The sequence below is a fragment of the Ammodytes marinus genome (genome assembly GCF_949987685.1).
Source record: "Ammodytes marinus genome assembly, chromosome: 4".
In the NCBI taxonomy this organism is placed as follows: Eukaryota; Metazoa; Chordata; class Actinopteri; order Uranoscopiformes; family Ammodytidae; genus Ammodytes; species Ammodytes marinus.
In genome coordinates, this window is record NC_137233.1 from 15,893,372 (window position 1) to 15,914,847 (window position 21,476).

At 39.0% G+C, this 21,476-nt stretch overlaps 2 protein-coding genes across 2 annotated transcripts in view; both read right to left on the reverse strand.

Annotated features, from left to right (window-relative positions):
• Window positions 1–543: 543 nt before the first annotated feature.
• LOC307250010 (protein FAM3C-like) lies at window positions 544–3,615 on the reverse strand. Its single transcript, XM_080026933.1, has 9 exons — window positions 3,474–3,615; window positions 3,291–3,383; window positions 3,159–3,188; window positions 2,933–3,056; window positions 2,143–2,201; window positions 1,893–1,943; window positions 1,687–1,771; window positions 1,455–1,596; window positions 544–1,334 (listed from the first exon to the last, which is right to left on the reverse strand). Exons 1-9 carry the CDS (start codon window positions 3,484–3,486, stop codon window positions 1,230–1,232), a joined length of 702 nt encoding a protein of 233 aa, XP_079883059.1. The 5' UTR covers window positions 3,487–3,615; the 3' UTR covers window positions 544–1,229.
• Window positions 3,616–8,169: 4,554 nt separating this feature from the next.
• Window positions 8,170–21,476, reverse strand: part of cfap20dc (CFAP20 domain containing) — a gene marked incomplete at its 5' end in the record, with an annotated part of 42,179 nt that continues 28,872 nt past the window's right edge. Inside the window, 8 exons of the mRNA XM_080026549.1 lie at window positions 8,170–10,383; window positions 10,519–10,624; window positions 10,903–11,009; window positions 11,782–11,816; window positions 11,952–11,955; window positions 14,198–14,310; window positions 15,148–15,233; window positions 20,633–20,694. Of these exons, the coding sequence (XP_079882675.1) occupies window positions 10,369–10,383; window positions 10,519–10,624; window positions 10,903–11,009; window positions 11,782–11,816; window positions 11,952–11,955; window positions 14,198–14,310; window positions 15,148–15,233; window positions 20,633–20,694 (528 nt within the window). The 3' untranslated portion in view covers window positions 8,170–10,368. The remainder of the gene's footprint in view (window positions 10,384–10,518; window positions 10,625–10,902; window positions 11,010–11,781; window positions 11,817–11,951; window positions 11,956–14,197; window positions 14,311–15,147; window positions 15,234–20,632; window positions 20,695–21,476) is intronic.

Genomic DNA, 21,476 nt, shown 5'->3' on the forward strand with positions numbered 1-21,476 from the left:
GCTGTTACAGGCATTAAAATCAACAAAACCACAAGGGTACCCATATTTTTGCACAGCCAGTTTTTCACATTTTATTTTATTTCATACAACCAAATACTGCTTTTCAAAAAATCTTTGTTTGGAAAACATCCCAGTACTTAGCTGTTCCTGGTAAATTAAAGACAAACCACTTTTATCTTTTTTTTTGTGAAAGCAGAGTCAATTATAATGCCGGCTGAGAGGGGTTCCCAAACTTTTTCATATGACTGTATATATATATATAAATGCATTACCACTGGATTATTTTCAGCGCGCGCGCACACACACACACACACACACACCGTAAGGAGATGTACCCTTTAGGTAGTTCCAGCCTTTTTTGGTGTGTAACCCCTTGATAAAGAAACAGTGTCTGGTCGAGGCTCCTTGTCATATTTCAGGATGTATTTGAAATGCATTTCCACTAAAGGCCACTAGTTTCATTTGGATAAGAGACATGGAATGAACACAATATTTTAGTAAAAAAGGAAAGCTTTGTTGTAAAATTCAAATAATTAATCCAAATCCATGTTTCAGCACTTTCTTTTCTTCTTTATTCCTCACTCATTCATCATACTCTCAACAGTCAGGCCCCTCACACATCTTTTGTGACCTTATTACATACAGTACAAAGTAGGAGTATATTTACAATGCTGTGTTGGTGCATTTACTTATTTACATAAAAGTGCTGTGAGAAGGATAGAAAAAGTTGCTTCTGTTAAAAGTAAATAGAAAAATAGGAATATAAGATAAGGGAGGTGCATCGCAGATAATAAAAACGTATGCACCTGGGCATCATTAACAGTTAGATGATAAATGATCCAAATATTCTTCATTTATCCCAGAGGGACAAATATAAATACATATTAAAGTATACTAGTCCTGTGCTGTCAGTTTAATTTAAAAAGCCCAGAATCACAAATAACAAACTAGCGTCAGAGAAATGTACAATCTGTACACAATGCAACTCTTTCTATCCTTTGACTTTGCACCATCAGTATATGAGGGAAAGCAAGAGAAGGGGGGATCCCTCTTCCAGTAACACAATGTGACACAAAATCATACACACATAATAATAAGAGAATAACACATCCAATAAATTAGGTTTTGAAGTTCAGAAAGAGTGTTAAACGATTTGGAGAGACATTTTTTTTAACAGGGAGGTCTGGAAAGGATAATAAAAAAAGAACTCTGCTTTCCATGTCGGTCCTTTAAAGTTTATTTTCATCAGTTTGGGTCCTTGGTAAACAGCCGCCCACCTCCACCACGTGTGGCCATCCTTCATAAAGATTGACGTTCTCATCATTAACAGCTTTCTGACAGGTGAACAGAGAAGAAGACACGTGTTTTGCCATAAATTATCGTGCTTTTTTTTAACACAACATATTTTTTATAATAGATGACACAACACAACTGCATTGAAAAGGCTCACTCACCTCCTCAAACAGGCTCCTTACAGGCTCCTTCCACAGCTGGGTGTTTGCCAACCCAGCAAACACCCAGCTGTCTCTGTGTTTTAATGACTTGATCAAAGTGCTTCCCAATCCAACAAATATCTCCCTCATGTCATCTGTCATTCTGCCACAGAGTAGGAGAGAAGGGTTTGCGTTGTGTGCATGGCATTCGTTTTTCAGCTGTTGAATCATTCAAACTGAGATTTAGACTTACTTTGTTGTCACGTCATTGAACGAGGCCACCAGAACAATTGTTCCAGGTGTTATCCCCTTCAGGTACGACAGAATTTCTTCAGGGTCTTTGGTTTTGAACAATATAAAAAAGGAGGAAAGACAAAATCAACATTTGAAGGTTTCAGTAAACTTTGAAATTTAAAACAGGATATATTTTTGTTTTAAAAAAAGAGAGAAAACTCTTACTTCCACCTAACATGTTGAGAAACCCACATTTTTCTATCACTCCAGTTTCACCTGAAGAAAACATAGGAGAAAACTTAAAATGTAAGAAAAAAACGAAGAAATGTATAATAATTAACATCAACATATTGAATTAATCTTTTGAATTAAGAACATTACCTGTATACATTATTTACTGTATGGGTTGAATAGTACAGTTAACAAATACTACAATGTACAGTACACTAGTTCTTAAAAAGAGTAAGTTACTAACCATTTACCAGGACAATGTTCATTCCATGTCCCACATTATTCAACACATGGCTCATAATGCTGTTGAGGCAAGGCAAGGCAAGTTTATTTATATAGCAACATTCAGACACAAGGCCATTCAAAGTGCTTTTTAAAAGAAACCTTAAAACGCATCTTATAACACTTTTTTTCTTTAGTTAAACTGTCTTTGAGCCCCCTTTTAATTGTTTTAAATGTTCTTATTCTCATTGACTTGTTTTTTATTTTATTTATTTTGCTTCTCTGTAGCACTTTGAGATTTTAGTAATATAAAGTGCATTACAAATAAAATGTATTATTATAGGGGGCGCCCTTAGCTCAGTTGGTAGGGCGTCCCCCCCATGGGCCTCGGCCAGCAGCGGACCCGGGTTCGATTCCAGTCCGCGGTCGTTCTCTGCATGTCACTCCCCTCTCGGCCCCATTTCAACTCTGTCTCTACACTATCAATAAAAGCATAAACATGCCAAAAAATATCTTAAAAAAAGAAGAAAGAAAATGTATTATTATTATTATTATTATTATTATTATTATTATTATTATTATTATTATTACAATTATTATTATTATTATTATTATTATTATTATTATTATTATTATTATTATTATTATTATTATTATTATTATTATTATTATTATTATTATCATCTTTACAGGGGCAAGATTAAAATACATCAAGTATAGAATGCACATTAGATACCAATAGGCTTGAGTTTAACTTGGTCACCATATTCATCCTTAGTTAATTCAGGTTATTGCCATAATGAAACACATACTTTTCACCATTGAAACAGATCTTTGGTCCGACAATGTTTGCTGCTCCGCTCATCAAATGAAAAGCAAAATGATCAGCTGGGCAGACTCTGGAGAGGCTGCACTTTGGCCTGGGTGGTGGCATAGCTGCAAAGTAGCGTTGGAGACACACTTAGAAGATGCCATGCATACGGTTAATGTCAAATTCATGTAATGTCAGAAAGATGACTCGTGCCGGACTCAATTTACCTGTTTTGATTTGATTTCTGTTAATTAGCTCTAAAATAAATCAAAGGAGAATGCGTTAGTAACGATGTGGCAAATGTAACTGCATGTAAAGAGCTGGGTATTTAAGATGTAATAAGTTGAAAAACTGCTCACCAAGAACCCTTCTTGGCTCGGTCAGAACATCGTTGAAGAAGAGTCCCCATGTTATTACCAGGACAATAAGGATAGCAGAAAGGGTCAAAGTAGCTGTGAAACCACAAAGAGCAGAGCAATACAGATGAATCCCTGCAATAAAAACTGTCCATTTTTTTAATTGAAATAAAAGTGAAGTCTTACCTTGACATCTCATATCCGCGATAAGTCAGATAGTTTTTTTGTTCCTCAAGGGAAGAGCTGAGGCCTTTGAAATGCTCTTCAAGTATTCCCTGTCAACAAGGAGAAGTGTACGTACAGAAACACGCTTTAGTGTCATCTCATCTGCCAACGCCCTACCTGATGATTACTAAAACCATGCCCCATACAACCTCCTTGTGTTACGTCATACCAGGATGTTAAATGACACACCCACTGTTAACCAGATAGTCAAGTTTCTTTCTTTTAGGGTGGTAACTATGGTAACTAAGGAGTGTACATAGTCTTTAAACAAGCACTGACACGGAGATGACAGACAAAAGGCCATACGTGGAAAGGGTGAATAAGGAGAAGGTTTAAAGAACCATTGATTTATCAGTTTTCTATTTGTATGTACATTTGAGTAAATCCTATTTGACGTGTGGAAATAATACCTACAAGGATCTGCTTATATGTGTGTGTGTGTGTGTGTGTGTGTGTGTGTGTGTGTATATATACATACACAGACACATACATATGTACACACATATGCAAACACAATCACCAAACCCCTCCCGGATGTGGCTCACATGTTCAAATACAAAACCATCACATGCAGATAAAACAAAAGCCTGATAAGAAAAGAAAAAAAAACAGAAGTCAGGTTTCCTATCAGTTTGGACCATTGCTTTTTACCTATCTGTATTTATGTACAAATCTAAGTAGACATATTACAATAAAGATGACATAAATGGGCCAGTAAAGTCTTTGGTTGTGTATTTATCAAGACATACGGCAATTGTGTTCATATATTTGATTGATAGGCAAGACTGTTTGTTTGCAGACAATTTCAAAAGTGACATGGTAATCCCTTGTAGCGGAAGTGAAGCTCTTGTGTCACTGAGCATCCGGTCCTGCTGATCTCTGGATGGTTCCAAACATAGATAAAGCATTTACCTACAGGACAGCCAGTAATAAAGTTATGTTGTGATTGTTATTCAAGCTACTGTGGGCAGATCATTTCACGGCCATCATCACAACACATCCATCAAGAAACAGTTGAGTAGCTGATTATTAAGGGGAATAAACATGGCCACATATTGACATATCAAGCACACATGTACAGATAGTTGACAGATTACAAGGAAAAAGAACAGCACAACATGTCTTGCTAAACTGCCACTCAAGTGCTCAAGCCGCATGGCTTCAGCACTGTTTGATCTTATTGTCCTCTGAAGTCTAAAGGAGCAATGAACACGGATCCTCTAATACAGTGGTGTCAAACATACGGCCCGCGACTTGTAGAGCACACATTTATGAGCATTTCAAAAAAAAAGTAAGTCTCTAGCCCATTCCTGTGAGGAGATATGAATTTTTAAAGAAATAACCAAAATGCTCACTCCAGCCGCTAGGGGGCAGCCTAAATAAAAAAAAAGCACATTTTAGCAACGTGGGAAATGGTAAATGGCAATCTTGCTTCACCGCTATTAATGTTTCCTCCAGTGCTTTATGGCAAAGTAAAAACCAAAAAAATAAAAAATAAATAAAACAATTTTTATTTTTAGTGCTGAACAATTAATGTACTAGCAAGCGCGATGTGTCCGCGGCTCTGCACGTGCGAAACGAGCAGGAGCATGCTAGTGTAGGCCTACAAGATTTATTTCCTAATTTTCCATGCTGCTTTATTTTTATGTTTTAAATTGGGAAAAACGAATTCCAAAACAACCAATAACCTCTGTATTTAAAAATAAATCAAAACAGTAGAAGTTGCACTTTTATTAAATTTTATTTTGTACTGTCTGCATGTTTGCACAAAATGTGTCCCTGTACATATAGTAAACAAAATTGGACAACTGTAACGTCAGTGCCTGTTGTATTTGTGTATTCAAATAAACAGTTGTTTATTTCATTAGTGCGTATTGGCATCTTTGAGCAAAATACCCCCCAAATTTTTGCTGCGGCGCTGCGCGCCGCACCTCCTATTCCCATGGCCAGCAGCAACCTTTACTAAGACATTTCCTGGGGGGTACAGAGATCCCTTGTGATCCGTGATAATGTAGGTTACAAATGTAGACTGAGTGATAAAGCATATTACTGAAAAACAAAGCTAGAGATTTGGAGTTGATGTACGTTATTTTGCCATTATTGTACTGGTCCGGCCCACTTGAGATCAGAGAGGCTGTATGTGGCCCTCGAACCAAAATGAGTTTGACACCCCTGCTCTAATAGATGTTTGCTTACAGTATCTGGTGTTTTGATGATGGCGGTAATGGTGTAATGTGCTGTCCAGCTCCATCACATTCCTGTATTATGTTTACGTGAAGCTGGGTTAGGATTTTTGAGATTGCAGAGTTCCTTCAGTGCCGTGCCATTCATTTTCTCATCAACGTGCCATTCAGTGACAATTTAAGGCCTGGCATTTCCTTTCCTCTCTCACATTGGCCCTCATTTATCAATTTTGCGTGGAAACTGGTGCAGATTCTGGCGCAAATACCTCCCTACGCCAGGTATCGCGTGGGATTTATCAAACAGGCGTATCTCGCCAATCTCAGCGTACGCCAGGCCATTATTGATAAATGCGGCGGATGAAAACTAGCGTATCACGCCCATGGACATGATCACGCCCCTATATTTTCTCAGTTTAGAGGCCTCGCCCAGAGGTTTTACGACATGGATATGCGCAATACGGCACTTCCCTGAAGTAGAAATTGACAGAATAACAGCGAAAGTAGAAAAAAGTTTCATTTCGGAGCATTAGCCTACAAGCAGCATCAAAGAACGACAGAAGGCAGCAGTTAGGAAGGAAATAACTGCTGCGGTCAACAGCGTTGGTGTTGACTCAAAATCGCCACTAAAAAAAGCGTGTTGCTGTTCTGAAATGCAACCAACTGGGGGTGCGGGGCTGCGGGCATAATATAAGTGGTGGAGGAGAAAAAGACGCACCAACTGTCCGATAATGGTCCCCATAAAATAAATACAGGTCTGCAGAGATTTGAATGATTAGAATGTATTGGCCCTTTTAGATAGCACTATTCAAAAGGGTTTTAAAAACTAAAAATAACACATTTAGCGTTTTACTGTATGACAGCATGCGCTTGGCACGAGTGGTCAGCCCTGCCGTCAGCTGCACAAGCCGACCCGGCAGCGATCAGCTGTGAGAGCGCCCACCGTCCTGCTCCACCAGCAGATAGGAACAACGTGCCGGTTAACGGTGGAAATAAATCGCTCGCTTTAGCATTAATGACACATTAAAAGAGGAACTAACATCTACAAAGTGCGTCAAATAAATAAAATGTTAAGCTGAATGTTGTGCCGTGTATTTTTTGTATCATAAAGAGCAGTGTATGTCTACTACATATTTAATACATAGGCTAACATTTTGAATGAATGCAGCCCCCGTGCCTCAGTGTCCCCCCAGCTGCTCCAAGACGGAGACAACTGCCCTTACGCAGTCCCATGCAGCCCTCCTAAGTGGCCGGTGTGCGCACTATTGAATCAGCTCTCCTACTCAGTTGCACCCATGAGTTGCACACCATAAGCTGCTAATTTTTAAGTGATTAATATCTTTATTTCGGTCTTATTTGCACTGCATTTGTATTATCTTCTAATAATTGTCCAACAAAGTCATCGGCTACCCGGCACAGCCTGCACTGCGAGTCCAAGCTGTTTTCAAATTTGCGTACACGAGCTGAGAGCTGGCGTGGGATTTGAGCGTGGCTACGCTCACGTCCATATTGATAAATGCCGAGATTTGCGTGGAAATGTACGTACACCCATTTTTCTGGTCTACGCAAGATTGATAAATGAGGGCCAGTATATATTACACCATGTTGGATAAATACAAATTTATATTAAATCATATGCACCATCTGTGCGAAAAACTCAAATAACACAGATATAGTTAGAGCCGCAGAATGTTTTCTGACAACTGAAAACTAATGAAATGTTAATGTAGTGTGTAAGGGTAAGGCCCAAAGCCCCCCTCCCCTTTTTAGGTCACAAACTGTTTCTTTTCTGGCCTTGTAGTTAATTTGTGTCTGTGGCCTGCTGACACCCAATGGTCTGTTTGTAAAGGCAGTGATATGTGTAACCTACATTCTATGCTTCAGACATGACAAAGGCTGTTATTCTTTCAGACGAAGCGGCTCTCCTTACTGCACTCACAAGGTCTCAAATTCTTAACATGGTGTAATACTTGACACATCCAGCAGAGGGTCTATGTGTGCCACTCTTTCACTGATCAGAGGAGAACATTACATTAGGCATTCAGAGGAATCAAAAGGAATGGATAACATTGAAGGAATAAAATCCTATTTGGTGAACAATAAGGACATATTTTACAGGATGAACGACGAGACAAGACTGGATTGGAACGGGCAGCACAAACAATTAATACACTTCCTTTTTCAATAGAGCAGCAGTGACGCTCGTCAGATAAGGAATAGAACGAGTGAATTGTGAAGGTCATGAGTTGAAAGGCACAAAGACAAACCCGAGCAGGTTGCAAACCCCTTCAGCCAGCCCACAGGAGGAATATATCAATGAATCAGTTTTTGACGTAGGCCTATACATTATTCAAACGCCCACCAGAATATACATAATGACACAGTGGTCCTCATTAACATCAGTCATATACCATGCCATCATCAGTAGTTCTTGAATTGTATCATAAGAAGGAGGGAGATTGATAGCAACAGACTGATTGATGTATTGATTAATTTATTGATCATGCACACACCAATTAAAAGAGTTAACCATAGCGAAGTGATACATTATTCATCAGTTTGGTCTGTCACCAGTAACCCTGTGACACTTATGTTCACACACATATTTTTATTTTATCTCTTCTGTGGCTAATGTAGCCGTCAAAAAGTGTCACGCAACATCACTCAGAAGTCCATTAGTCAAGTGGCCTCCAGACGTCTACGGCAAAATAACTTTAAGTGGTTCAACATTAGCATGAAAATGGGGAAATTATTTCTAAGGCGAACAGGCAGGCCAACTCGTACATATCTGTAGTCTTTAGTGTGAGCATTTTTAGCTGCCATCATTTAGGGTGTTCATAGCATCAGAAATGTCAAATCTCAATGCGATGCTTTGTATAAACCCCTCATTTTGGTGACTGCTGCATAACGTTAAGCGAGTTCTCCGACATATTTAGACTGATTGAATGTAAAGGTGCACTTTCTTTATAGTAATGGAATGTGAAATGTGTATTATTGTGCCAGTTTTAGCACATTGATTGCCTTTTAAAATTGTTATTCGTTTAACTAAATTATGGGCCTTTTATCACAGAAGAATTAATCAGACATTCTTATTCTCAAATGAATTTAAAAAAAACGTCTGATATAAATACATACATCTGATATATAAAAAAAATCTGAGTAGATGAGTGTTGATTCTCAGTTGGATCAGAACTACTAGCCTCCTGTTTTTTGAGATTCTTCTTGAAGGCCAGACACCAAATGAATAGTGGTGTAACGAACCAAGAAATTGTGTGTAAATTACTCTATTTAAAATACACCATCCCTACTAAAAATTGCATTTAGTTTTGTTTATACTTCATGATATGATTAATGTTGTATGTGCATTTTCAATAAGAAAAAGAGCACTCTTCTTTTCTGCCTATTGTTAAATATTTGATTTGAAGAATACTGAGAGTGAAACATACCGATTCATTTTACTCAAACAACCTGCAGAGGAGTTATTATTTTTCTTCATCCCTTAGTGGTGCCTGCAGGTACAACCCCAGAGGTGTCGGGGAGTAGCTTGTATATAGCCTGATGAGGTGAAAACCTAAAGGAAGTCCTAAATGATTTACCCCTGCTCTTTAAGAATGTATGCGGTGAGTAATCGACATGTTTATCACCTCCTCTTTGCTAACATCTGCATTTTGACAGCCTGACAGTAAGAAGGCTATGTTCAGAGAGATTTTAGAGAGTTACTGTGAAAAGGTCTATATCACAGCTACACCAGGGTTCTTCTCACAGACGTAACAAGCCCCTTTCCACAGCCACAGAGAGAAAATTATAAATCTGTTTGCACAGGCTGCGTAAGGCATTGACGGTTAAGTGTTACCTTGAAAAGATGGTTAATCCATGGGTAACAGCCATCATTTCAGAAGACGCTCAATGTTTAACATTAATCATGTTTTTTTTAGGCATTAAGCAATTTTGCATCTTGCACGGTTTGCATCGTCAATGTTTTTACACTGTTTCTGTCTTATATGTATTTAACGTAACTTGAGCCTGCCCTGTTAAAGAATAATTAATGTCACTCACAACAAGCAGTAACTTTTTTCCCTACTTGTCTTGAGCATAAACACTGTGAAACGAATCCAGGCCAGATGATGAATACGGATTCAAGAAATGCTAACTACATTATAGCTGACTCATCCATCTTTAATCTTGTTTTAAAGTTATACATCGTTCAGGTTATTTTTTAAGCCAGTTGGAGAATGTGTTACTTTTCCTTGAGTTAAAAGTTACTGAATTTAATATTTTCTGGTTATGGAATTCTGTTTGATGACGTCAACACGGGCTGTAGGAAATTGTGATGTGTGTATTTTTGTCCTGTGTTTCCTGACGTTGTGTGGAGGGACCATACAATTAATCGAGAATTAAAGAAAACAAGGGGGGCGCCCTTAGCTCAGTTGGTAGGGCGTCCCCCCATGGGCCTCGGCCAGCAGCGGACCCGGGTTCGATTCCAGCCCGCGGTCGATCTCTGCATGTCACTCCCCTCTCCTCCCCATTTCACCTCTGTCTCTACATACTGTCAATAAAGCATAAAAATGCCAAAAAATATCTTTAAAAGAAAACAAGCTGCATCCCTGATCCACACAGTTCATCCACAACAAACGTTTAGTTTTTTCAGTCGGTCTCGCAGCTTCACAGGTTGACATTTATTCCAGAAGATCCTGTGACAAGAACAGAAGAAGGGGAAAGTTACAGAGTGAACGCGATGTGATGAGGACGGTTACAGCTGTGTCAACTTGTTGTGTGGGTACGGATGACAGTGAAGGCTACAACCAGGGATGGCATGATGCACTTACCTCGTCTGACTCCTCTCCCACTGTGCAGGGCCCCGTGTCCTCCTCTGTCACTGTAGAATCCTGATTCTCCGCCCGCCTCAGCACTGAGTATCTGTACGTTGCCTCACTGAAAAGAAAATTCATTTATTTATTTTTTAGTTATACAGGAAAGTGATTAAAACAAGTTATTGTTAACAATGGCCTCAACGAGATAAAATGCATTAGACATGATAAGATACTATTTAAAATTACTTTAAATAAAACTTAAACACAGACAGCAATCAACATTGAGGAACTAGGATGTAGAAATTACGTTACGGACCAGGGGGTCTGACATGCTTTTTACTGCACTCGGAATTTTTAAAATAATTTTCATTTAGCGTCATTGATAATGTTATATCTTACTTGATGGGGAAGAAGTATTTTCGGATGATCAGCACGGCACAAACGATTGCAACCGCAGAGACGAAGACGACCGCCACAATAATCCCAGGGTGAAGCCTGGACCCAGCCTAAAAAAAGAGACAAATGAATCCAATAAGATCTAACAGTGGGGTAGTTAAAGAGCCCATAAACCTAACAGCTCAGTTCATGATGTGTGGCCCAGATGACAAGGAAATAAGGGGCAGGAGATCTGACAGCTGAACGGTGGCGTGTTATGGATCAAGCCAGTTCACGACTCAAAAAAAAAAGCCTCAACAGCAGGGGTGTGAATCACCGGGTCAAAGCAGGAGAAAAGTGATGCATTTTTTTTACAATAAATAATCAGTCATCTCAGCGCTGTGATCACTGGGCCATATCTTTAAAGACTGAGCGGCGCATAAGATCATAGGTAGTGCCAGGAGTGGAGTGTGAGAACATAAGTCTTTGTAGTGATAATTAGGACTCGCACAGAGTCACAGGCCAAAAAGTTTAAAAAAAAAATCCAACAGGAACAACCAATCACGCAGGCGAGGAGGTCTCAGATACGAAATAATATGAAACTGATTATTACACATGATTGGATCGTTTTTTGTTACACCACACTCAACACAGTTGAACTAGTGTGTCTTTGAATGAGCAATGTCCCTAATACTCGAGTATTACACAATCCAATTTTCACTTTGAAGCAAAATTCAGGTCAAAATGAGTCCAATCTTTGACTTTTAGCACACAGCTATCTCTTGTTTTTGGCCTGTGTCAATCCCTCATTATAGCCTACCTCTCTTTTTGTAAGGTGCCGAATTACAATTGGTCCTGCAGTTGAACGGTATCTTTCAATGCCAGAGATTTGAAGCTACTTACAAATTCATCAAGCATAAAGGCTGTGCAGAGTCGTACTGAACCCAAAGTCAGCCACAATTATCATCACAGTAGGCCTACTTCTTCAGCAATGTGTGTTACTCTGCTCAGTCGATGGCATTTTGCACCCTGAAAGTAAAAAGGGATTTTTGGCAACCTGAATGATTCCAGACGGATCTGTAAAACAGTGAATATTGCGCAATAAAAAGATGATCATCATAACATTGACAGTGTTCAGTGCGAAAAATTTAACTTTTTTTCTTTCGTTTTCCCCCTACAAAACACAAAAATCCTAGAAGGCTACTAGGCCTACATGATTTTTTTTTTTTTACAAAAGTAAAAGTTTAAACCGTTTCGCGTTGTAGAGACGCAGTTAGCCTACTGTGGGGCAAAATTGCAAAAATGTTGGTATTTGGATGACTCTGCCAATCAATTACTAATACGGTATGAATATAATGGCAGTAGCCTATTTGCCCAGTCTTGACACTTTTACCTGTTGTGTGGACATCCTTGTGACCTTCAGAGTCTGGTTCACCTAGGCTACTTTCATCACGGGACAATACAACAAAGTTTATTAGCCGACTTAATCAGAATTCAGCCTCGAATTGGTGGCGCGGAGGGATCTTAATCATTCAATATAGATGTGTTTCTGTCTGTGTTAAACGCAGTATATAAAAACGCCATGGTTGTTTACTTCCTGGTTCTCACCTGAAACATGTAGCAGTAGCCTATGTCCACGCCCCTCTCTCCAGAATCCCTCATGTGACGCTTGGTGGAGCGTCACGTGACCTTCCAAAATTAATTATTATTTATATTTTATTTAGGCTTCACCAACAGCATTCAAGCTCCTGATTTCTGCTGCACACAATACATTTATTTTAATTTAAAAATACACTTTCAAGTGGCAACATATCACTGTTGTCTGTGATCAAAATACAAATTTGGCAGCAAAATGAACCCATTTCAGTCGAACACCTACATTTAAAATACCATACTGTAAAACAGGTGCTTGAATATACTGTGAGTCTTCCAGGAGGCATCATTTCTATACACAGTTTATGCAGGCGTCTTTGTTCAAATGTGTGTCTGTGTGTTGATTTCCATGTTCAAGATATTGTTTAGCTAATTAATGGCTATTACAATCAATGAAAAAAGAAAATGCACCATGGGACACAATGTTTTTTTTTTTTCACAAATCTGTTTTTTCACAAATTATGAGCACGTTTCTCTTGACAGGTCACCAAATTTAATCGCTCGCTGCATTTCACCATTTAACAAAACACACAGCTAGCCCTCTGACGTGGTCCCATTATATTAACTGATTGCTCCGTCGCTGAACCAGTTGGACTATTGGTTGATTTAAACCACTTGGAATCGCCATTGGATTAATGAATGTAATTCCCCCTTCCCACCTTCTTTTATTTCGTTTTTTCCCCAGCCAGCGTGAAGCAAGAATTCATCTCAGGCTGAACATGATTAATCTATCAGCTGCTCCTCAGGTGTGATCAGTGTTTTGGCAAGACTGATGAAAAGAACTGCCGGACCCACAAGCTGCCCGTCTGTTATTAGGCTACAGCTGCTTACACTTACACGCTTTAAAGAATAAAAGAAATGAGGATCACAGTCACAGATATCCGTAAGAACTAAATATTGTGTAGCCAATAGTAATGGTAGTATAATTATTATCACAAGGGACTCGACATTTCAAATACATTCAAAATCAATATATTCTTTAATCAAAATTTTCTTTGTTAAACTATTACATAAGAGCAAAAACCGCTGTCTTAACCTTAACAGGACACTACAACACAAATCCACGTGAAATCTGTCGCCATTTCTCTCAAATTTAATTCAAGCAATATAAACACACATGAACATATTTTCACTGACTTTTCTTTTTGTTTCACAAATGATAAATACAGGAAACATTTCATATACTGTAATGCCAATCCAGGCAAAATTTTAATGACAAACATATTTCAATTAAAAAGATGTGCCACTGACTGGGCGACAACTCAGTTTCTAGCAAAAAAGCATTCATTTGATTTATTGATTCTCACTCCTTTACACACCACCATAACACTTCTTGTGGTTATTTATTTGTGAATGGGACATTCATCACTGATCAATAAGTTAGGCCTAAAAGAAAACGAAGCCTTTCACCCATGTCAATGATTGTAATCAATCACTGATTCATTAAGATTCTCTTGAGTGGGGGCGCCCTTAGCTCAGTTGGTAGGGCGTCCCCCCCCCGGGCCCAGCAGCAGACCCGGGTTCGAATCCCGCCCGCGGTCGTTATCTGCATGTCACTCCTCTCTCTGCCCCATTTCACCTCTGTCTCTCTGCACTGGCAATAAAGCATAAAAATGCCAAAAAATATCTTAAAAAAAATATATATATCTTGAGCTTTGAGTCAAGCCAGTTCATAGTACTTCCCCGTCTTTGGATCAAAATAGCAGTTCAAGCAAGGATCATAGAGCAGATTCAAATACTCGTCCTCGTTCCCCTCCTCCTTCACCGACTCATCCCCTCCTGTAATAATGCAAGAAAATCACTCTACAAAAATTAGAGGTAATTGCTCCAAGCATACATAGATAACAGTACAACAGTCATTCAAATCAATGAAGTTTGCACTTATAAAACAAATATGTAAATGTATATTGTAGTGCATTAGCATAACCATCCTAGATATGAATAAGGGGCATGCTCTATCAGCTGTTACTGGAATGAAATGAAAAGTGTGGACCGTGAGGTGACCTTGAAACCGGATTTAAAAGTTTTTCTGCCGCTGCCGCTTTTTGCTCTCATCAATCAAGAGACCTAAGAAACTTACATCCCAGGGCCAAATTATGAAGCTGTGAAGAGGCAGTAAATTCACAGGCAGTTAAATGCTAAAAAGGTTACGAATGCTCCAAGAAGAACATTTTATCTTATCAGAACTTTTGGCGACGATAATGAAAACTAATTATAAGACACATTGTGTGAGAGGTTTAAAGATGATGTTGTAAACTGAAAAGGTTTCGTCAATTAACCTTGTCGATGTGTCTAGTCGGAGCAGACCTGTAATGAGCCTGTCTCTTTTGACCTATGGAGTTATGTGGAGGACAGAGAGCTGCACTCTCATGGGTTTTTACCCTTAATTAGATACCGTTTCTCATGGCTTTCCCCACCATGCTGAGCGCATTGCTTGGTGGGAAGCTTGACATTTTTGTAAGCTTTGACGCCAGTGAATGTTTCCATTAGTTCCATGCATTCGCGCAATTGGTCCGGCCTATGTTGAAGCATTGTGTTGTTTGCCGTTCGCCTGACTTTAAAGGACATACAAGGGCGTTCGAGGGGCAAAAGTTACCAACATGAAGGGGACCGTACCTCCGATTAAATTCTTCCGTGTGTCGGTTGACCTTCTCTGCTGACTGGGAGGCATAATGGGTGGGCTGAGCACATCCATCCACTCCCTAGAGAAAAGAGCATAAAAAGCACACAGTCTCTGACAACACATGCCATTACAGTCGCCGTCCCACTACTATACCGCACGCATTAAATTGCCTCCATATGACATTTTAACAATGAAGCCTCATCATCGTGTGCTCTCCGAAGCCCATCTTAGCCTCCGCCGTCCTTGAGCCACTTCTCCTGCATACTTAGCTCCCCTCCGCCCTCACAATTTTACCTGAAGGATCATTTATTAGATTCTGACTCAAGCTGTGACTTCCAAGTGTCCACTTTCTGGCGCAGAGTAGTGGTCTTAACTTTGTCTGTGTCAGTGAGAGCAGGACTTCCTTACACTCCAAACTAGTCTCCCAGTCTACACAGCTACACACAATCATGTCCCAGGATTTTCTTTTGTTGTTGTATGGGGCGACATATTAAATGTAGAGAAAAATAACGATGAGTTATTACACTCGGAAGCACACCAAGATTCATTTGTTAAACCGCATTCATAATCATTTAAGGCTATACATCTCTTGCCTCTGGATATAACTCCTCAGCACACTTAATGAAGAACTAAAGTATAATATTCCTCTGTGTAATATTCAACTGACAGCCGACAAGGACAATTTTCATCGTTGTCTGTTTAACCGTCAAGAACTGCAGTGATTTATAGTATTTTTCACTCTCTCTGAAAAACAAATTACATTCAGTAACCACAGTACTAGCAATGACATGTTAAAACGATTGGCAGGCTATGTTCAAAAAAACATTTACAATTCTAGAATCTTCTCTGGTTAAATTTACTGTTGTGGACTTTACAGGATGTTGGTTTTAATGGGCACCAGTGATTCTCCCTCGTCATTATAACACTAAATGCTAAATTGACTTTTGGTAATTTAGTATATCTGGAACTAACTGTGCTAGGGAAGTAAAATTACCAAAGATCTGTTTGATAGTATATCAAATAAAAACCATTGTAACACCTGAACTAAATAGTAATACTGTCATAATGTCTAGCTTTAATCGAATACGAGCTGGAATGGGGCTATGCAGCATACATGTTAAAGCAATATGGTATCCATAGATTTAATAAATCACTGTAAAAAAGTAGACCACTTATAGGCTGATTCCTTTTAATTAGATCTTTCCATGCATTTAAGCATGAATGAGAAGTTTCTTCATTTCTATCCTCATGCCTTTAAAGGTATCTACTGAGGCTCTTGATTTTACTCACTTACAAAAGGCATTCACTCTGCTTTGACGCCTCTGTGGCTGTGTCATACACAGGGACACAGTTCAAAAGTTGATAGAATTCTATCTAGCTTAAGCTATTTTTGAGGACAAAGGCCTCTGCTACAGAGCCGCAAATTAGACTTTCAAATTGTTAAATGGGACTTGGCTTGAGTGATTACATTCTTAGATTTTAAAAGTCTTAAGAATCCAGATACTGACAAACCTGTGATGAAGAGAATTAATTAGTTTGATTTAATTTGAGTGAGAACCCTGCTTTTTGCACAGCAGTGAAGTTAATTGAAATGAAGCTTTTCAAATATCTCCCAATGAACCAGTTTCAAGGGAACTCTTTTTGTTAGGCACTCTGGCAATAGGACTGAGTTTCACAATTGTCTTCATTGTAAAACAGCTGAATTGCTACCCCGGGTCTCTCTCTTTGACAGCCTGATAGGTGGTTTTGCATTTGGTATGCAAGCCAAAGGCAGTGTCACAAGCAGAGGAACATGTTAAAAATGCTAGGAAGGCCCTCACTACATTAAGAAAAGCGACAGGAGCATTTTAGCTGTCAAGAAAACTGTGAATCTCAACAGCGAGAAAGCTTTGCTGTGATGCCAGGGTGCTCACAAAACACTATGCTAGACTTCACTGTAAGGGAATGCGATGGCTCAAAGAAAAGCAGCGGAAACAACAGCAAATCTTGTGCAGCTGCTCTTCAGTATGTAAATCAAGGCCCTACTCCGGAGTCTTATTTCAGCACTACAGCTGCGGAGGCTGTAGTGCTGTGTGAGACTAGTCTGGGAGAGTATGTTTGAGGTGCCTGTCGACAGTAATATTCATTTCAGTGGACATTCAATCAAACAGAGTAACCTCACTGAATATTTAGACAGCCCCAACGTATCAGTACTGAAATATGACAAAACAAGAGGCAAAAAATCGCTGCCGCTCGACCCCAATGTTGGGTCAGAGCAGATGTGATGCATGTAACATTTTCAAATCAGTTTAAATTTCTGCATATTTCAATACATGGATGTCTACACATGTTCACGCCAGGCTACTTTGCTTTTCATCAATAAATCAAAAGTGATAGAGCGGAGGTGGGTGCATGATTTGAGCAGTAGAACAATGATGCAATCCCTTTGTCTTGTTTTGTAACATGCCGTATGGCCGCATGGTTTGTGTACACCCACGAGGAGATGTAGATGTGTTCAGACAAGGCTCTGCATTAGCAGGCAGCGGGGCGTTCTAGGGTCTCCACAACTCTTCGATGGGTAACCATCCAGGGAACCACCAGTAGATATAACAAGGCTTGTGAGCCAGCTTTAAAAACTGTTCAGAATTCAGTCAATGCTCTGTACTATATTCTTTAATATGTTCCCATGTTAATGTGCGCCGTTGTATTATGAATTATAGTGTTGAAGAGTTTTGTCTAACTCGCCCTCTAAATCAACACATTTAGCCTGCCTGCAAGAGCTATTTGGCTCAAGCCTTAACTCTGGAGATATTTCCCCTCTGAGGAACATTTAAAAAAGGATCTGACTTAAATGTCAATTACGGATACCATAGCCTGAAGTTGATATTGGATTCGCTTTCTCATATATATATATATATATATATATACTATATATATATATATATATATATATATATATATATATATATATATATATATACAGTGCCTTGCAAAAGTATTCATACCCCTTGAACTTTTCCACATTTTGTCATGTTACAACCACATACGTAAATTTATTTTATTGGGATTTCATGTCATAGACCAACACAAAGTGGGGCATAATTGTGAAGTGAAATGAAAATTATAAATTGTTTTAAAAAAAAATTACAAATAAAAAACTGAAAAGTGTGGCGTGCAAAAGTATTCATACCCCCTGAGCTAATACTTTGTAGAACCACCTTTTGCTGCAATTACAGCTGCAAGTCTTTTGGGGTATGTTTCTACCAGCTTGGCACATCTAGAGACTGATATTTTTGCCCATTCTTCTTTGCAAAAAAGCTCGAGCTCAGTCAAATTGGATGGAGAGCGTCTGTGAACAGCAATTTTCAAGTCTTTCCAGAGATTCTCAATTGGATTTAGGTCTGGGCTTTGACTGGGCCATTCTAAAACATGAATATGCTTTGACCTAAACCATTCCTTTGTAGCTTTGGCTGTATGTTTAGGATCGTTGTCCTGCTGGAAGGTGAACCTCCGCCCCAGTCTCAAGTCTTTAGCAGACTCCAGCAGGTTTTCTTCCAAGATTGCCCTATATTTGGCTCCATCCATCTTCCCATCAATTCTGACCAGCTTCCCTGTCCCTGCTGAAGAAAAGCATCCCCACAGCATGATGCTGCCACCACCATATTTCACAGTGGGGATGGTGTGTTCAGGGTGATGTGCAGTGTTAGTTTTCCGCCATACATAGCGTTTTGCATTCAGGCCAAAAAGTTCAATTTTGGTCTCATCCGACCAGAGCACCTTCCTCCACATGTTTGCTGTGTCCCCCACATGGCCTTTGGCAAACTGCAAACGGGCCTTTTTATGATTTTTTTTCAACAATGGCTTTCTTCTTGCCACTCTCCCATACAGGCCTGATTTGTGGAGTGTACGGCTTATAGTTGTCCTGTGGACAGATTCTCCCACCTGAGCTGTTGATCTCTGCAGCTCCTCCAGAGTAACCATGGGCCTCTTGAATGCTTCTCGGACCAATGCCCTCCTTGCCCGGCCTGCCAGTTTAGGTGGACGGCCACTTCTTGGTAGATTTCCAGATGTGCCATACTCTTTCCATTTGGATATTATGGACTGAACAGTGCTACGAGACATGTTTAAAGCTTTGGATATCTTTGTATAACCTAACCCTTCTTTAAATTTCTCCACAACTTTATCCCTGACCTGTTTTGCGTGTTCCTTAGTCTTCATGATGCTGTTTGTTGAGAGCCTTGTGTTGGTTTGTTCACTTCTAACAAAGCTCTGAGGCCGTCACAGAACAGCTGCATTTATACTGAGATTAGATTACACACAGATGGACTCTATTTACTAATTAAGTGACTTTTGAAGGCAATTGGTTGCACTGGATATTATTTAGGGGGATCAGAGTAAAGGGGTATGAATACTTTTGCACGCCACACTTTTCAGTTTTATATTTCTTAAAAAATTAGAAAAATATTTATAATTTTCATTCCACTTCACACTTATGCGCAACTTTGTGTTGGTCTATCACAAAAAATCCCAATAAAATAAAATTACTTGTATGGGTGTAACATGACAAAATGTGGAAAAGTTCAAGGGGTATGAATACTTTTGCAAGCCACTGTATATATATACTATATATATGAAATAGTAGTGGTACAGTATTCTGCCTTTTCCAGTTGTGTATTGTTTTATTTCTTACTAACTTTACTCTATTTTTTTTACTTGTAAGCAGGTTAAATAAGGTGGAACGTGTCTTGAGGCTGCATTGCATTATGAACTACCGAGCCTCCCACTGTGAAGAAGTCGGCCTTTGCTTCATCAATGATGGATTTCTCCTTGTATGGCTGCTGAAAGTCAGTGCTAAATTATTTTTCTAAGGAGTAAGCTTTATATCTTACATTAATTATCTGGTGGATGAAATGTGCCATAAAAACTTTGCCTGACATGTACAACAGTGGGTGAAAAATAATCTTTACTTGAGAAAATGAAAAACAGAAGCTTAGGGAAAAGCAAACTACAGGACCTGGCACAGAGTCGATTTATTTATACTCATCAGTGAGCCAGATAAGCCCCAGTCTCCATATTTATCTGACAGTTGGCATTTAGCTTTAATTCCACAGTCGCTCGTCACCATCTGATTAAGAATTTCATTTCACATAAAATACATAATTTTGGCTTGCAGTTTTATCAACTATTATCACTTCTTCTCACCTGATTTATAACGACCCAGTAACCAGAGAAGATATGCTTTTGTAGACAGCATGTCAGTTATTTTTAATGAAAATTACTCTATTTATAGCCTGACCTTCTTACACATTACATAATAAATGTGCAAAACACAAACAAAAGACTTTTGTTTATGTTTTCAGACTTTGTTGGTCATGTCTTGTAGAGTGCATTTTATTAATCAAATTCAATTACATTTTTAAATTGGGAGCTCAGCAGAGAATTCTTGCCATAAATGCGTGTGTGTGGTTGTGTGTGTGTGTGTGTCATATGCTTGCTTACCTCGGGTTTGATTGCAGGAGGGGGTTCATTTCCTTTTGATAGTGGTGACCCTGATTGGCTGGCTGGATCAGTAATATACGGAGAAAGTAAAACAGTTAAATGGCTTGTTAAGAATGCCTCTAAATACACAGATCTTATGTCTCACAACATTATCCTTAGCATTTATTATTAAGTATGAAGGGAGACACAAGGTGAACTGTTGGGGCATAAAAGTATAGAGAAGTAGAACATACACACGCAGCAGAACAACACTGAGTTTCCTAGTTTCAGAATGACCCCCATCTTTCAATGGTCCAGTAATGAAAGACGGTATGCCCAACATGATATGACCACTATTTAAGCTTGATAATTGTCCCTCAAGACAAATTATATATTATGCCGTTTTGTCCATGGAGAATTTTGTAATTTGTTGCAGTGCACTTGAAATGTATTGCCACTGAAAAAGTTCACTCTATTTCCATTTTTATATGTCTATCGATGAATACATCTACTGCAGGCTAGCCACAGAAGTCATGTCACTTAATAATTGATGTCCTCCTTATTCCAAGCTTGACTGGTTTAAATGCAGGGTGTGGAGCAACATGTCTTTTGAGGAGAGACATGTCCAGAAAATCAAGATCAGATACAATCAATTGAATTCTACAGGCACACATCAACACAAAATTGCCAAATAAAGACCAAGCCAGACAGGGAAAATGTTCACAAAAACCTCTGTACAACCACAAATTAAGTTTAAATCCTCTACACAGTCAATCCTCAAACTGAGGTTGCGTTCCGAATCGCATACTTTCTACGATATAGTATGTAGAAAAAAGATTTAGGATGTCCCAATTCTTGTGGCCAG